This window comes from Malurus melanocephalus, unplaced genomic scaffold (genome assembly GCF_030028575.1).
Source record: "Malurus melanocephalus ecotype Western Australia unplaced genomic scaffold, MMel_1.1 scaffold_68, whole genome shotgun sequence".
Classification (NCBI taxonomy): domain Eukaryota; kingdom Metazoa; phylum Chordata; class Aves; order Passeriformes; family Maluridae; genus Malurus; species Malurus melanocephalus.
The window spans coordinates 1,032,095-1,050,546 of NW_026623300.1; the positions used below are offsets into that span (position 1 = coordinate 1,032,095).

Below are 18,452 nucleotides of genomic sequence, written 5' to 3' on the forward strand. Positions count from 1 at the left end.
TTACAAATGGAAGCCAAGGCAACCTCAACTTGTTCGGCCCAGGAAAATGAAGGTTGACAGGGGATACCGTTTCCCTCTAAAAATACCCAGGAGTCAAACAGCAGTCAGGGGGAGAAGAACTATTTAAACCCATATGTGCCTAAACTTAGTCTGGAAATAAGATGCAGGTTGCCAGATATTAAAACAAACAGGGGCAAGAACAGCCTTCCGATGGGAACAGCTGGGACCAGAAAAGCACAAGCACTTTTAAGATGTAAATTCAGTTTGGAAGAAACCATTTTGGGAGGAAAAGGCTCAGGCTGAAGCTTGATGACACTCCAGTTTATGTGATTCCTGGAACCGCCCAGGCAGGGCACGGCAGTTTCTCACTGTCAGTGAGGGATGCTCCTAGGTACCTGTGGTCCCTTATGTCCCCCTTGCTCATCTTGATTTATGTACAGCATTTCGGCCAAAAATATCAGCACAATGCAGGTTTCAGTCTTCAGAAGGTAACACCCAGATCTGTGTGGCAGCCAACCTTGTAAAATCAACAAGGAACTGGTGTTTTCACAAGTAAAYAATTGCAAAATAATTCACACATAAATATGACACTGGTGTGTACAAGTTTGCTTCAAATTCTTAAAATGTATAAATATAAGCTTCTCTGGCAGCTATTTCTTTTTTTTCTCCCCATTCTCCTCTGTCAGTAAAGATTAGATATATTTTATTTACTGTGGGAATGGCTATTAGTTGATATAATATTTTTTTGTGGGCAGCAGTTAAAATAAGATCTCCTGGATATGTTCTCAGATCTTGAACTGCAGGCATGTACTGCTCTCATTCCTGTTTCATATTTCTCTGGGGAAAAAACCCCAAACAACTGTAGAGGTGGTTGCCAAGGCCTAGAGTGGTTCCTCTGTATGCGCAGGTTTTTATATGGATTTACTTAAGCAGTTATAAAGTCCAGGGCCGCTAAGTCAATGTAACAGGAAAGATAGGTTGGGTTTTTTTTTCTTAGTTTATTTCCATATATTGTTGGACCAGCTAACACTCTGGTGTGTCACTACTTTGAACTATGTTAATTTTTGTACTGGTTCAGTTATGTAAACTGGCTGAAATGCTTTGACTTGACCTCCCTTGCCAAGGCAATCTATTACACTCCAGTCTACAGGCAAAACTGCACCTCTCCTCCCACGGTATCAGTTAATATAAATAACTGCAAGGATCACTCTGAAAGTTTGGCTGTTTACCTGCCAAACCCAACTTAATTGGTATTCATGGTGAATCTCAAACATAGCTCAAAGACATCACTCAGTGAGCCCTTYCTGCACAGCTGATGGWCTGTAATTAAACMACACCAAGCCACAGGTTTCTGCATCAACCATTCCCTGCCAATAAGGAAAAGGAAACTAAGGCAGGCAGCTCACTTCAAGAGGTAAGAACAGGCATGATTGAAGGCATTACTCCTGTAACTTGCTTGGCTCTGCCAAGAATGGTAAATATGAAGTCTGGTATTTTTTTCTCCCTCCGTTTTTATCCCTGTGTATTGCTCCATTTGAWGAAGCAGAAAGGGCTATGTCAGCCCCGGGTAGAGTAATCCAGTAGTTGGTAGTTAATAGCTGTGAAGGAATTTGGAAGAACTGGTTTCAATTCTTTGACAGTTGATTCCTTGCGTGTATAAATGTTTATTGCCTCTGGCCATCATCTGTAAAAGGAGGCTAATGCCTCACAGCAGGGCTAAAGGATGAAGCTGTTCARGCTGTGAAATTCTGAAAGGTTCTGATTGATTTCAGTCCCCAAAATGGGCCATGTTTAATGTGATAAGTACATAACCTTAAGTTTCTGAAAAGGTTTATTGTGTTTCCTGGAACAAAGAGGTTCAGTTGCYGTTTTGTTGGTTTGGGCTCACAAGGTGGAAATGTTTAACCTGTGGCATGGKCTGTGGCATCCACATAGGTGGTCCTTCTTTTACCTGAGAAAGAGTGAATAAAGCATGTTCCTAGCTTAGAGCTAGCAGTGACCAGGCTCCCATCTGTCTGCTCAGTCACTACAAAGGAGTCCAGTAATAACATACACTTATTTCCTCTGTTTACGCAGTTTACCAGCGTTCTGGAGATACTGTAAATAAGGAGTATTTTATTAGTAAATATTACTTYATCTTTACAAAGAAAAGCACCAATAAAGAAAAAGTAAAGAAGGCCTGGTAAGCTAAAATAAAGAAGAAATCAGGGTACAAAAAAGACATTAAACCCATTTATAATATTTAGAGCTTCAGCGGCTTAAGTAGAAACACCAACACGCTTAGCTTTTCAATCTGATGAAAGCCGTGGGCTTAAAAGCTGTCTTGAYCACCAAGATGGGGAGTGAACTGCTGTCAGACAGGATGACAGCTACAGAAGAAGTAACACAAGAAAACATGCCCAGTGTGAAAATGGGCTGATGACAAGTGAAGATGGTCAGCACAGCTGGAGGGAGGACAGCGCTCTAAGAGCAGAGAGACAAAAAAAAAAAGGTGATGAGTAAGAGTAAACTTGACCCATGGGGATATTTTGGCTGACAAAGCTGTCTCAGAGTGAATTGGGTGGGTGTAGCTGCCCAGCTGGCTGGATCCTGAACCCCTGGCCAGCTATTTTGTACTCAACCACTGGCTCCTCCCAYGTAAAGAAGTCTTTGGGCTAGCTGGACTGACTGTCCTGGACAGGATGTATGAGAGAGGATGCAGTTCAGCACTGGGTATCTTTCCAAAACAGGGACAGGAAAAAGAAAAACAAAACAACAAAACCACAAAGTGCCAAACAAACAGAATAATGCAAGTTCTTCTGTGATACCAGTTCTAGGTGGTTTGGGCTTCACTTGCCTGTTCAAAGTTTGCCCTGTCTAAAGCTGATTACAGCCCCTGCTGCTCAGAAACACATAGAATATAGCTAATTTATTTGATTTTTTGGCCCCAGAGCTATTTTGGAACTGGAAATAAGCTGTTAGGCTCTAAATTCCCATTAACCTCATCAGAGAGAGGGTTACTTTGTGCTGAACACCAGTCATATGCTGAGTGTAAATATTAGCATTACCTTTACCTTTGGAAGAAAAGCAAAAGTGAAAGTAGCAGTGCAGTAAAAGCACAGCTTGTAGTTCCATGCCTTAGCACACAGAAAGGTAATGTTACATTAAGTGCTGCTTAATTAAGAATAATTCGACTGTRCATTGTTAATCTGTTCATAATTTATGGGCTACTTTTTCCATTTACAAGCACCTTTTTGTACTTCACCACCGCAGGTGATATTCTCTGTCAGTTTTGCAGTGCCCATTACCTGGCACCTAAGGCATTTCATTAGCATTTAAACGAGACTTAAGTGCCTGAGTAATTCTGAGATAGGCTGTATCTGCATGGCTAGCTAACTACTGCATGGAATTAATTTCCAGACTTCTTCCTTCCTTGTTCAGAGGGAAAAATGCAAGCTCTGTCTAAAATCCGGTAGTGGTAGGAAGAACAGGCATGCCACAGTTCTAGCTGCTGCTGAGGTTTCTTGCTCAACTTACTATCTCTAATTTCACTATTCATCTTTAATGAAAAGCTTTTTCTCAAAGAGGAGAATATTTGAAAAGTGACCAAGAATGGAGAGATCTTGAACTAATGAGCTGTCTCTGTTTCTGTGGCCTGCCTCTGGAGGCAAAGGAAAACAGATTCATTTGTCACAGACTGATCACACCACAGCGAAGTGATGACGGACTTAAAGATGAGGCTGCCAGCTTTGAGCTGGGAGTGGCACTGGCCTTGGTGCAATGGGGTGGGTATGGAGCAGATTGCATGCAGACTTGCCAGGAGTGAAAGCTGCTGCAACACCAACCAGCAAAAGTCCCTCTGCAAGTTGTTCTTCAGTCATGATGAATTAATGTAATACTGTCTTGAGATGCTGCATGTGTGAGCTACTCCTCCAACAGGAAAAGTTGAAGGCTTTGGGAGAACTGCAGTGGAAAAGGATGTTTTTCACTAATGTGGTAAAGTGCATAATCAAGCAGGACCACTGGCTGTGTGCTCTGGTGAGCTGAGAGCAAATTGCTACTCAAGCAGTCAGCACAGGGACACACTGACACTGGAGATATCACATGAGTCAYGCTGGAGAGTCGGATCCTAGAGCTTCTTCTGCTCTGATAAATAAAACAGCTTGAGAGTGACCTATAGCCCTTGTGACACAATGCAAAATCCCTGTATTGGGTAATTTTTACCTCCAAGAATTAAAATCATGTGAGAGTCTATTTGGGTAACAGGGATTTTTAGTTTTGCCTGATTGGAGAGACTTAATGGGAAAAGAGCAGACTAAAGAAGATTTCCAAAACAGTGGTTTGGCTACAGTGGTAGTGGGGATTTAGATGCCTTTCTTTCTGAGATGCTCTTTGAGGTGCATTTGTCCTAGTTACGGCAAGTGAGAAGACACACAGCTCAGTGGGATACTGTTAAAATCTCCTTGTTAAGGTTCACTGAGCCAGGGCTCAGAGGACTAGACAGGCTCTAGTCAGGCTCTGCCTTCATGCACACCCAGGCTCGTAGGGCATGGATGTCCAAATCCAGCATCAGCTCCTGCCTGAGGGCTCCCACTCGGGATAGCCTGTGMGGGCAGTGGGCACAGCAGGGCCAAACTCAGGCTCAAGGTGTGTGCTGTGCTGGATGGTGATAAATAAGAATTTAAAGCTGTCTTCTGCACTTCTTTTCCACAGTAAATCCATTCTTGAAGAGGGGATTCCAGTCCTTTCAATTGTTCTGATAACGGTACCGTCAACTAGATGCACATTTCTTTCACAGCCATTTTTACTTGTAATGACCTCTTATCGCCTGTGAAGTTTGGCAGGAACCTCAAGCCTCACCAAGCCGTGAGGGGCAGCTGAAAGTGACTCGGAAGTGCTGCTGTTCCATGTTTGCCGTGCTCCTGCGGGTCTCAAGGCAGTGGCAGTGGCTGGCGCTGGCAGGCCCAGCGGTGCTCTCCCATCCCGCCTGYCCCGCTCCGGCTTCGTGGATTCCCGACTGGACAGCCTCCGTGCTAAATCCTGTAACAATCTGATCAAACGCCACCTTAGAACCTGGTTCATTTCATGCACCCACTCCTACGGCGAGGCTSTGCCAGGAACCTTAATTTCTGGCGGATCCCTTTTAATTTCGGAGCCGAATTTATGCGTGGCTACCCTGTACCTGTTTGTTCTTGTGCCAGCCTTATCTGTTAGGTCGAAAAGCTCTTCTGCCTCGCTGCCATTCCCTCACTTTGATGTCCTCAGGGGGCGAGTACATCCCTGTTATTCCTCACGCTACTCCACATTAAATCAAAGTCCCATTTTCCGCAGGGTCTCCCGCTCCTTTTCAGACTGCCCCTTCCCTCAGGATGGGAGCCGGAGCGGCACAATGCCAGCGGCCCCTTCCCGCTCGCCCTTGCGCCTCACAGGTGCTCCTGGAGCTGCGTTAAATCAAAGCGCAGAGAAAGTCAGCGTTTCCCTGTTAAAAACAAAACAAAGTAAAAACAAACGCAACATAGACGGCAAACCTGGGCACCGCGCGGGCTCGCCGCCCCTGAGCCTTTGCGGCGCCTGTCCCGTGGCAGCCGGGCAGGGCWGGGCCGGGCCGGGCCGGGCCAGGSCAGGGGAGGAGCGGCKGCAGACGGAAGTGAAAACAAGAGCGGGGGGACGGAGCTGCCGCCTCCAGACGCGCCGCGGTGTCCTCGCCTCTCCGCGCTGTGCCGGGTGAGTGCCGCGCCGCCAGAGAGCGAAAAGAAAAAAAAAAAATAATAAGGGGGGGATTTGGGCAAAAAGTCAGTAGGCTGGGCGCGGTTTGTAATGCTCCTCGGTGCTTATTTTCTTCTAATTTAACTTCTGTAAGCGGGGCGCGGTGATTGTCGCGGTTGTGGAGAGCCCGGCCGGGGTGCCGGGGTGCGGCGGGGGCGCGGCGCGGCCCCGGGGCAGCGGCTCGGGGAGCCGGGGCTGCGGGACACCTGCGGGGGGCTCCTCGCCCTCAGCCCAGCGCTGCCGTGCCCGTAGGGCTGCTCGGACACGGGGCTCCGGTGTGCCCCCTGCCCGGGCTCGGTGGGTACCCGTGGGGCTGCACGCCGGCTGTCCCTGCAGTGCCTGGGACTGTGGGGGCGCCCGGAGCCGGGACCGAGCGCTCCTRGGGGTGTCTGGTCCCCAGCCTGCGGGGGCCGTGGGGGGCCGTGGGGCTCCTCGTCCCGGGGAGATGGGCACAGGGGTGCCGGGTGTACGGGGAGCTTTGCTGGCGCTGCCCGCACCCCCTCCTCCGGCACAGCAGCAAGGCCCCGCTGGCCGCTGCGGGGCTCTGTGCCCGGGCCGGCGTTCCTGCCGGGATTTGAAATTCCCCCTTCCAGACGCAAGTCCACCAAGCGTTTGATCGTCTAAAGGAAAGTTGCACAATTTCACCCTTAGCTGGTTTGTTTGCACAATGATCCCCACGTGAAGAGAGTTTGGTGGTTTGCAGTGCTTTCCTTTAGCTGTTGCTCTRGCACATTTTATGAAATTTAAATTTAAGAAATTTGTTAAGTAAAACTTTGGACGGGTCTTTTTTGTCTGCCGTTCTTTCCTGGTGTATCTGCCAGGCTAGAGATGCAGCTGTATAAGAATTAAGGGGGTGAGAAAGGAAAGATGAGTGATGCTGAATGGGATACAGGGTATTTCAGCGTGCTGTCTCTTCCCTCCTATTTCTAGTTGCTACAGTTGAAAAAGAACGGTATAATTTCCTAATACAACTTAATCTTTTTCCTAGGTCTGTAGTTGTAACTATCTATTGCTCAGTTGAAAAAAAAAAAAAAAGTTACACAAGTGCTTTAGTTTCAATTGACAGGTACAGCCTTCTCGCCTGTATGGAACAACTGCATCGTGTGCTGGTCACTAGATGTGGTTTGCTTTTCTGCAGTCTCATACAGTGACCTGTCACTGCAGTGGATTTTAAGTGGGAGTAAAAAGAATTTGTATTTTTATGCAGAAGGAAATCTGTGACTAATTCAGATCCTCTTTTTAAAAGAATTCTGTGCACAGGGCAATTAAACGGCTTAGTTCTCGCTTTAGTGGTGAGCAAGCCCTCTAAGAATTCTAGCTCCAGCTTGGCGGGGGCTTTTCTTCCTCTTCAGCTACAGGAGAGCTCAGTCTTGTGTGTTTCCCCTTCTGTATATTGGTGCCTGTTGAGGCTTTTAAGGGTGGGTTGAGTCAGTGCCTGGGGTCAGAGCTGCCCCTTTGCTGGATGCCAGCAGGCAGGGGCAGGTTGGGAATGGCCCAGTTACCCAGGCACCTCTGTTGCAAGCTCCAAATTCTGCTTCTTTATATATATATATATATATATATATACCTTGTGCTGCCTAATGCCGGTAGCCCTGCTCTGGTTACCTGAGTGAAGAAAGTTCATTGATTTAGAAGTGAGTCTGAGCAATGGATCTCTGCTTCTATGGGAGGTGAGCCCAGAAACGTGGCTTTCTTGCGGAGTAACATCCCTGCACTGATGGGGGCTGTGCGACAGCCCTGCTCTCACGTTCCTTGTGGGTGAGATGCATTTGAAAAAATACACCGCCCCCAAGAAAATAACACGGCCCCCCTGCGGTGTATGAACAGCTAAAACCGGGCTTTTCAGAGTTCCGYGGGGTTTGCAGCCGGCTGGCTGAAGGTCCACCTTAAATGTCCCTATATGAGTATGGAATCTGGCTGTGCCCCGGTGTAGTCTTACACCAGCCCGCCCTGGTGTGCTCCTGCCGCGCTTCAACTATACAAAAATAGACGGCATCCACTACCTAAGATGTCATTGTAACATTACTTATCTGAGGTGGAAYTGAAGCCCTTATCTTTGACGCTGAACAGCACTTAAGTATCTCAGTTGCCTTTTAAAGGTAATTTGTTGCCYACATATGTGGAGAGGGCGATGCTTGGGTTTTGCTTTCTCAGCATTGAGTTGTGGCTGTGGATATTTTGCTTCAGTTCACAGCTTTCATTATGAGGGCTGGTTTTAATATCTGTCTCGTCTGTGACATTGTTCTGCCACTATGAAGCTAAGCTTTAAAAATAAAAAGAGTCAAAGGGATTTTATTTTCTTYTGATTAACTGCAAAGTTGTGATGCTTTGACATGGTTGTGTTTAGAAATAAGCTTTGAGCTGATGACATGGCAGCATATGATATTCATTTTGTTAGAAATGAATATGCCAGTAGTGCTAATGTCTTGGGTTTAAAGGATACTATGAATTCATGCTTGTCTCAACATTGACTTTTTTAATATGAGCTTTAATGTTGGGTGGTTTTACCTCCCCTGCCCCACACGGTGTTTTGTTAGTAAAAGTAGTTGTCAAACATATTGGCAGCTTGGACAGCAGCAGCTCTCCAAGTCCCAAGTCCGTRTTACCCATTCCCTAGTTATGCTTCTTCCTAAGCTATGGAAGGAAACAACATATGAGGACTAGAAACAAAAGTCATGACAGACCTGGTGTGGGCTTTTTGGCTGTTTTGCGGGGAGGGGAAATGCAGCCAAAGAAAGAAGACTTTTAAATGTTTTATAATCTTTAAGTTAAATCTCTAATCCTCTTCTGCAGGCATCAGTTCTTTGGATTTGGTCCTTGAATACTAAACATCATGAGCAACTACAGCGTGTCTTTGGTCGGGCCGGCTCCCTGGGGTTTCAGGCTTCAAGGGGGCAAGGATTTCAATGTGCCTCTGTCTATTTCTCGAGTAAGTGCATTTGCTTCTTTTCCTGTATATGGGGATCTGTTATGCTGTGGTCAACCCACAAACTTCAGACAAAGCCATTAATTACAGATACTGGGGCTCAGCTTGCCCTGTGGCATGGAGGACTGTTGGGGGTCGGGGAGGGAAGGTCAGAGCCAGGAAAATAAATCTTTATTATGTGACGGCTCCAAGAAAATTAGCTTAGGAAGGACTTATTCATTTGAAATGATTGTTTTATCTGCATTTGTTTATTCAAATAACAAAAGAAACTACCCTTGAATTCCCTTCCCTGCTTCCATCYAGAAAACAGAGATGCAGAGGTTGGAGGCTGACAGGAAGCAAGCAATTTACTTTGCAGGGCTGAGCCTGTGCAATTCAAATGGGAAGCAGTGGGGAAAAATCACTCATGTTACCCTTGTTTATTCAGCAGCTCTTAGCAGCTTGAGGATCACCAGAATCTTCTGGTGTCTGTTATTATAAATCTTGCAATTTGCAATAAGAAGATACTTAAATGACAGTTGTTATAAATAGCATTCATCAATATGTGCCTGAGTGAACATGCCAGTTTCTCATGAGTGTTTTATCGAGTATGTGCTCTGAACTGGTATTCAAAGGATTTGAGGAACTAAGTCAAAACAAATATGATCTTTGTACCCAGCACTGTCTAACTAGTTTCCTACTTTAAAACTGTGTTTCAGGGAAGGCTTGTCTTTCAGTGTGGGCTGAGTTTTAATGCCTTTCTCASATGGCTAAAGCACTTTGCACATAAAATGTAGGGACAAACTTCACAGTATTGAATTTCTAGGATCACTGGAAATCTCTGGGTGAAGAGACTGACTTGATGGCTCTGTACCCTGACACCTTTAAATCTGATTAGCCATCTGGAATCATTTATATACAAATGGASTCTTCTCTGTCAACATCTCTCCTCTCCCTCCTGCATTTTCATGGAGTTTAGTGACAAAGATGAATTATTTTTTACACCTGTTGAGACTGCAGAATTGATACTGCCCTGGGAGATGGAGCAGGTTTCTATTTGGGTTTATGCATCATGGTGRTATTTTTAGCTAATCTTAACTAGTGTTTCAAACCCTTCCAGTTCATTTAGTCTTGGCTTATCCTATCCACTGGTGGATTATGCTGGTGAAATTAAAGGACAGTTAGGCTCTGAAAAATTCTTTATATATGGCTAAAATAGACTGGAGAGCTGCAGAAATGCTGGTGTACTGATTAGACTGTTGACATCTGAGACAAGAAGAAGTTGGGAGACAGTTTATTCCTGAATTCCAAGGACTTTAAAGCGGAACTGTAGTTCAGTTTCTTGTTCATTAGCTGGTTATTTGTACACTAATGAAAAATTTGAACTGGGGATGTGGATAGCACTTACTGATTTGGTGGTACAAGGGCTTTCGTGACAAGGATTTACAAAAGCACTGGAGTTTGCCTGCATAGGGTCCTTGTGCGTGATACTGAAGTGTATTTAAGCTCTATAGGCAGTAAGCCATGCTAAACAACCAGTTTCAGGCAAGGGTAATACTTTTTTTGTAGACTCTGTTATTCTGGAGATCTAGAGTGCAGTCCTGCTGTAAGCAGGCTTCCCATCTAAAAGAGGAAACATATGTTGGAATTAGCCTAGACTACAACTTTATTGCAGGAATCAAATACGCTGTCGCACGGAGTAGCCTGGAGGAGTTGGCCTAAATAGCTACCTATAAAAGCCTCTGTTATGGGATTCCCTAATGACAAATGTCAGTGCCCACAAGAGCAGAGCATAATGAAAGATAGGGACTGGTGTGGTTTTTGAACTTTAATTTGTGCATGGCTGGGGGAGGCACAATCTCCGCTTTGCCTGTTATACCTGAGCACCACTCCTCAGCTGAGCTGTTTCTTCCTACTTGCAGTTAAGAGTGTGCAAGTATTTGACTGCCTGGTGCCTTTTTGTTTCCCCCCCTCCCTCCTCTGGATAAAAAAAATGCTTCGTTCTGGTATGCCAATCCGGCTTTGGCCCGATAGTTTTTACTGGAAGAATTCAACACCCGTGTTCCTGGTATGCTAGAACAGCATGTACAATTCACCCCCCAAGCCCTTCTTTTCCTGACGTAGCATAAATTCCTTCCTGTGTCTAAAGGCCGCTAATTAAATTATTTTAGCAAAACAGTAATGAGACAGCATAATTATGTTCCTTGGCAAGGAGGACTATTTGGTTTTGTTTTGTTTTTAATTTGTCCTCTAGATGCTGAAGATGAATGCTGGGCTGCTGAGGGCTAATTTCCTGCTTAAGTTTAAACTTGTTGAAATTAAGTTTAAATAAAGTGTAGTCTATGAAGCACAGAAAATAYAGTGGTTTCTAAGGCTGTTTATCTGAAAAGTTGATCTCTTCACTAATGATTTGAACAAATTAAGATCTCACAGTTCCTTGGAGAAAGTTTTTACTAAGTTTTTACAGGATATGGTTAAAATGGGCATATTCCTTGTTGCCTCTGTGGGGTAAAATGAGCCTGTTTTGAGTCCTTCCATTGAAATTCTTGTGGTGAGCTAAGGTTAACATTAGTACAGGGGTAGCATTTGATTTTTCATAAACGAGTACATTGCAGAGTAGTTGCAACATCATAACCAATAGCAGTGGTTATTGCAGGGTTGTATCAGTTGCTTTATACAGCTGAATGCTGTAAAGTTGGTATGTATAGTTATACAGCTGTACACATTTCATGGTGAGTAATAAATGCCATGTTGGGGTTACTGTGATGTGAATATTAGTTCATATATCAGTACAAATATGTACTGTATATACACATAGTAACATACATGACACATATACATTTAGGATATATGTCCATACAACACAAATGCTTGCAGAACTTGTTATGTGAACTTGTATCTGGCTGGACTTCAACAGGGTGGCTTTTCCCAGTCTTCTTCCTTGCTTTGTGAAGGCACTTGTGAGGCCTTTCACAGGTCAGGAATTTAACACCGGGAAGCTGATGCAGGGTGGGAGCAGTGATGGGTGGTATGGTTCACATGAAGAAAGGGCCTGTGGGAAGGAAKTTGCTCTGCAAGTAATAATGAATAAAGGGTGGGTTGAGGTTTATTGACAGCCAAGTGTGAAAGTGGCTCAGGCTGCCATATGGAGCTGTACTGCAGGGCTTCCAGGTAGTTAATTCTGAGGGGGCACTTGTGTAACCAGAGAYTGCAAACAGTGAGCAATCAGCCYGCAGTGAAGAAGGCAGAAATTACTWGAGCCCAGGTGTGCAAACTTAGATTTTTCTGAGTTGCTGTTATGACTGTTTCCTCATGKTGGTTTACATTAATTAAGCAACTGTTCTCCTTATTCCTTCAAGACCTATGCTATGATGCAAAAATAAAAAAATGGAAAGCTAGAGGATATGAGGACAAAATTTGTTTGTGCAAGAATTTGTTCTCATTCAGTAAAAGGAACAAATGCAGTTTTGGAAATAAAACCAACCTACTGCTACTCCAACATACTGCTAGGTARGATTAATGAAGTGGCTCTTGGGCATGTTAAACATTATAGTTACAGAATTTGGAGTTAATCGTATTTACAATATGATCTATTTAGGTTATACCTGTTTAGGTGCAACACAGTTGCTTTACAACTATCCATACATTTTTAGACTTTGAATTAACATTACATTTGCTTTACTTTTTTGGAAGCTGGTTAGTTTCCCATGCTTCATTAATGTAACCAGAATAATCTCAGTAAGTATGACTAAGCATTGACATTAGAACTGTCAAAACTGCTGTCTTCTGCAGATTAAAATAGTGTTTGGTGTTGATGATGTATTCATTATGTTGGGATGACCTGTGAGAGGTTTGTATACTYGTTCCAAGTGTGTGCTTGACATGATAGTAGCTTATCAAAATTTTTGTGATGTAGTTTCTAAAAGATGTTTCTTTCTGTTTTATACAATATTTACTGCTGGAAACAAGGAAATACTCAAGCAAAACTATAGTTTGAAGAGTAATGCAGTATATAGGTAGTATATACCTATTCCACCTAATGTGTTCCACCTAATGCAAATACATTGGATGTTTTTCTGTATTTAAAAGTTACTTGTTTGTTGATTCCTGGTGGCAACTTTAGCTATTGTCTTTCAGAAGATGTGTCACTTTTTGTTTTTCTCTTGCTGCAAGGAATTAAATGGAATACAGTCATGCTGAAATGCTTGACCTGACTGACAGCTCTGTTTTTCTAYTGCAGCTTCTTTCAGTGTGTTTCCCACACTGCCAGCTTCTTTCTGCTTCACTGATCACTTCAAATTGCCCAAAACAAACAAACACCACTCCCCCCTCAGAAATAACCCCTTGGTGTTACAGTTTTTTTTGGTTTTCATTATTTCTGCTGGTTCAGGGATGYTTTTCTGTGTTGGAGTTGCAAGCTTCAAGTTGATGGGAGACTCATGATAATAAATCTGTTTGCAAGAAGTACACTCAAGGGGGAAGTGGAAGAGCACCCACCTTGGGATGAAGTAGGGAGTGCACAAGTRCAACACATCAGCTGCTCAGTGTTCATCCCACATAAGCATCCTGACATTGATTATGCTGGTGTTGGGAGGTCATTAGTGACTGTGAAAATACTGAGAAGACAATAAAGGAAAATARTGTTTTGAGTGGACCTAGAGCATGTCAGCTTTGACTGATTAGGGTCTAGCTAAGCCTCTTGTCCTTGTGTTTGTGTGAATTGTTTTATTAAACTGTACATGTAATTTCCAGTAAAACCAAGTTTTGTGTAAGTATAAAATAAATTATGTTCATGGAGTGTTGGGAAAATTGTCTTTCAAGCAGGTATGTGAATAGGAGAGGAACATTAGAACTGCTGGCCTGGCCAGTGATAATTGTGTCAGTAACTTTATGCTTCATCCTGGAAGCTACTGAGAGCTCCTAACTAAGCCCTAACTGGCAGCTGCTGGCATTGCTGTGCTGGGTTGATTTGTTGGGATGGTTTGCACAAAATACAGCTGGAGRTGCACTCCCCTACTGCCACAGAGCTGGACTGGGAGCTGGCTGAATGGCAGAGCTCAGAGGGTTGTGATCTATGGCACAGAGTCTAATTAGAGGCCTGCAGCCAGCGGTGTTCCCCATCTGTCAATCCTGGGTCCAGTCGTGGTAAACTTACTCATCAGTGACCTGGATRAAGGGATAGAGTGTCCCCTCAGCAAGTTTGCTGATGATAGAAAACTGGGAAGAGTGGCTGGCTGTGCCAGCAGGATGTGCTGCCATTTAGTGACATCTGGTCAGGCTGGAGCGTTGGGCAGAAAGGAACATAATGAAGTTCAACAAAGCACAAATGCAGGGTCCTACACCTGCAGAAGAACAGCTCCAGGCACCAGTACAGGCTGGGGACTGTCCTGCTGAAGAGCAGCTCTGTGGACAAGGACCTGGAGGTCCTGGTGGGCAACAAACTATGCATGAGCCAGCAGGGTGTCTTGGTGGCCAGGAAGACCAGAGGTAGCCTGGGGTGCATTAGGAAGAGGAAAGTGATCCTGATCCTGTACTCAGACCTGGTAAGGCTGCATCTGGAGTGCTGTGTCCAGTTCTGGGGTCCTCAGCACAAGAAAGACAAGAAAATATTGGAGGGGGCCCAACAAAGAGCTGTGAAGATGAGTGGGGGACGGAGCATCTCTTTTATGAGGAAAGTCTGAGAGAGTTGAGCCTGTTCAGCCTGGAGAAGACATAGTCTGTGCCCAGGGCAAGGGACAACAGGCACAAACTGAAACACAAGAAGCTTCATCTGAATGTGAGGAAAAACTTTACTTAAGGAGTGACAGAGCACTGGAGCAGGCTGCCCAGAGAGGTTGTGGAGTCTCCTCTAGAAATATTGAAAGGCCACCTGGACACAATCCTGTGCTACTTGCCATAGGTTAACCTGCTTTAGCAGCAGGGTGCTACCCAGATGAACCAGATGCTACCCAGACATCCCTTCTAATCCCAACCTTTCTGTTCTGTAACTTCCTGGCACAGGTCAGAGATGCTGTCAGACATCACAGCACTTACCTGCTGATACTGCTTCTGGGGCAGCAATTGCTGTATTTTGCAGGGGCTATCAGTGCTTATGAAATGAATGGGATTTGCCAAGACACCAAGCAAAAAGTATTATTCTGTTCTGTTTAATTCTGTTTACAATATGTGGTTTACTGAAAAATACACAGAGAATGACAAATGAGCTACCAGTGCCAAAGTCTGTATATTCTGTGCACCAAGTCCTGAAGGAGCAGGGGTTTTCCTTTGGATAATTATACAGTTTCCAGCTGCACAAGTGGTTTAATATGAGCAAGTGTTCTGAAAGTCCTAAGACTGCTGGTTTGTGCTTCAGAGTTTGCWTAGTTGCCTGCAAGCAACAGTTTTTAGAGAGCTCCTCAGTTTAACTTGAAGATGGAAAGAGAGATCAGTTGGTATGGATATAATTTCCCAGTTGGCTCTTTTCTCACTACTGTTTAACATCTTTGTGCTGAAAATTGGGGAAAGGGCTGTTTCCTCTGACCATTTGTTTTCCTTCTCTAGTCTATACTGCTGTGCAGTTTAAAGAATGACAGATCAGCACTGGAGTGAGCTTGGGAAGAAGGGAGGGTGTGGGGGAGAAGAGGCGTAAGAAAAGTGTCTGCATCTCATTTCTGTTTGTGACCTTATTTGTTAGACATCCTCTTCAGACTGAGTAGGAAGCAAACTTTCAAAATAGTTCCTCTGCTGATGTCATTCGCCACAAGTGAAGCTGTCTGTACTGGGAGAAAAAGGAACCAAGGAGCTTGTAGCTAAGGGATGTCTGGTGTGATGTGTGAACACATTCTCTTTACATTAAAAAATGCTTKTTCTTTTTTCCCTTATAAGTGACAGTTTAGTTACAGTATGAGGACTATAAGCTAAATATTTCATGATGGAAAAACTAAAGTATTTGTTTGCAATGTCTACTTCTCAAAGACAGATGTAGTGAAAAAATAAACTCTGATTCAATGTTCGGAGCAGATGCAAAATTGGCAGTCCTTTCCGAGGCCAAAAGACAGASCATTTATTGAATAGTAACTGCAAAAAAATTAGGCATGTTTTCTTTGCAAGTATCTTGCCCTGGAGGCCTGACAGCTTCTGTCGACTTCCCCACCATTTGGGGATGCTATTTCTAGTGTAACTGTTTTTCTCATTATTCATTGGCCGATGGCTATCAAAAGGCATTGTGAGAAGAGACATGGTGCTGAAAGATTTGTTTGTTTAGTTTTGGTATGGAGCCAGGAGATAACATTGTTGGCTTAAAAAGTCAAAACAAATAATTTTTTTAAAGAATAGACTTCATATGTTACCAATATAAGGGAAAGTGTGAGAGAAAACTGCCTCTCATATGCCCAAGGCCGTGGAAATATGGGAAAGGTRATATCCTTCCTGGTCATAAAGAATGAAAATTGAGGCTGAGGTTATTTGTTCAAATATGAGGAACAGAATCATAGAATCATTTAGTCCTATAAGATCATAGASTCTAACCACTGGCTCAGCACRGCCAAGTCCACCACTAAACCATGTCCTGAAATGCTACATGTRCACATCCTTTAAATGTTTCCAGGGATGGTGACTCAACCACTTTCCTGGGCAGCCTGTTCTAATGCTTAATAATCCCTTTAGTGAAGAATATTCCTCCTATCTGGTGTAAATTTCCCTCAGCACAACTTGAGGCCATTTCCTCTTGTYCTGCTTCTTTRTTGGGAGAAGAAGCTGACCCTCACCTTACTACAGGCTCCTTTCAGGTAGCTGTAGACAACAATCAGGCCCACCTGAGCTTCTTTTCTTCCAGGTTAAACAGCCCCAGCTCCCTCCACTGCTCCCCATAACACCCGTGCTCCAGACCCTTCACCAGCTCCATTGCCCTTCTCTGGACTCRCTCCAGCATCTCAATGTCCTCCCCAGTGAGGGGCCAAAACTGAATACAGGATTAAGGTGTAGCTCCACCTGTCATAAGTATGGGGATACAATCTCTTCCTTAGTCCTGCTGCCATGCTATTTTTGACAAAAAGCAGGATGCCACTGGCCTTCTTGGCCACCTGGGCACACTATGGCTCACGTTCAGCCACTGTCAATTTACCTTTCAATTCTGTCATTTAATGGAATGGTGTTCCCCACAATAGCTTTTCATCTTTTGTCACTTCGAGACACCAGTGCGGTTTCATATTGTCATTTTGTTGTTCATGCACAGCATGCTTGTGCATGCTGTCCCAAGTAGAGAGGTAGCAGGGGGACAAACTAGCATACTGTAAATTGATGATCATATCATGGTGCACATCCTTAGAACAGATTAAGAAGAGCTGCACCAAAACCAGTACTTTACACCARAACTACTGAGTAAGCAGCCACAGGACACAGACTTTTCAGACAGAAAATTTCAAGGAGAACAGTCCATAGTGTTTCTCCACTAGGGATTAGTGTTATAGTTTCTTTCTCATTTTGAGTTATTTGTTGGAAACTTCAGCTTAAACAGTTAAGCTTAGTGAAAGTAAAAGCAAGAGACAGTTGAAACTATTTGAACAAATGAACTCTTGCAACTGCTGTCAGCTGTGCCTGTAGCAAAGCCCTAAWGTAAAATGTAATGCTTTGTGTGAAGTCCCATAGGCTAAGAAGTGGATCTTGCCAGGTCTCTAGTAGTCCTGTTGGAAAGGTCAAATGGTTTGCATGTTAACTGGATATGAAAGAAGCTTGACTTATCCTGGTCTATATTAAGGAATGACCTAACACAGTATCTAGTTTTTTCCCTAACAAGTAATAGAACAATGTGAAGTACTTACCATGGGAAGGCAACAGAAACTTTTATTATTCTGTGTTAATTAATTAATGGTTCTTTTGAAGACCTGATTAGTGATTTAGGTGCAAAGCCTGGATTAATGTAGAGTGCATCAATTTCATRAGGGTAAGACTCTCTGTTTGTTAAGCTTTTGTATTTATGAATGTAATTGGATTATGTTTAGTTATTCTTGCACCCAAAATTTATTCAGGCTGTGGAGAAAATGATYGAAGTTTTTCTAAGTGTGCTGATGTATTGGTAGCAATATCACTTGAGATTTTTGAAAAGGAATTCTGTAGAGCCAAGGCAAAATTCTGTAAATATAAAAAATGCAGACATAAATAAAGCTGTATTTTTGTTATCAAAAAGATTCTATCACTTTGGTGGAAACTTTAGCTATAGAACATTTTGTTCAGAACCCTTAAAAAAACAGCTTTGCTGTGCAAATGCTCCCTCTGCCAGGCAGAGCAGCTCAATCTCAACGTTTATAGTGCATCTGCTATTAAAGGTTTTTTCTYTTTAATGTGCATCTTATACATGACAAGCCAAGTGTAGATTTGAGTTCAGTGCTGCCAGTGTTTTCTACCTCTTCTCCACAGAGCTGCCTCCCAGCAGGTCAGCCCCCAGCCTGTGCTGGTTCATGGGGTTATTRTTCCCCAGGTGCAGGACCCTGCACTTGCCTTTGTTAAATTTCAGATCAAATCACAGTGTTTTGAATCTAAGCCAAATTAGAGGGTTCTTTGCCTAGTGTCTAAAGGTGGTGTACTAGCACTTGTGCAGAAATGAAAAAGCAACCCCCAAAAACGTATTCAGGATATCTTTAACCCTTGGGGAATGGTGCACTAGTTCTTTGTGAGGCACTGATTGCTGGATTCATGGCTTGATTAAATGTAATGTAAATGGTCATCAGGCAACACAACAGTCTTGCAAAGGAAGCAGCAGGGTTGGAGAGCCTTGCATCCTGCTATCCTACCTGTCAGCCTGAGTTCCCGTCCTCATTAAATCTTT

The 18,452-nt window shown here is 43.8% G+C and overlaps 1 protein-coding gene across 3 annotated transcripts in view; it reads left to right on the forward strand.

The window, feature by feature from the left end:
* Nucleotides 1-5,621: 5,621 nt before the first annotated feature.
* The window catches only part of PDLIM5 (PDZ and LIM domain 5), a 121,433-nt gene continuing 108,602 nt past the window's right edge, over nt 5,622-18,452 (forward strand). For all 3 annotated transcript variants that reach the window (XM_057366579.1, XM_057366577.1, XM_057366578.1), the window contains exons 1-2: nt 5,622-5,703; nt 8,539-8,674. In XM_057366579.1, coding sequence (XP_057222562.1) covers nt 8,579-8,674 — 96 coding nt within the window. In that variant the 5' untranslated portion in view covers nt 5,622-5,703; nt 8,539-8,578. The remainder of the gene's footprint in view (nt 5,704-8,538; nt 8,675-18,452) is intronic.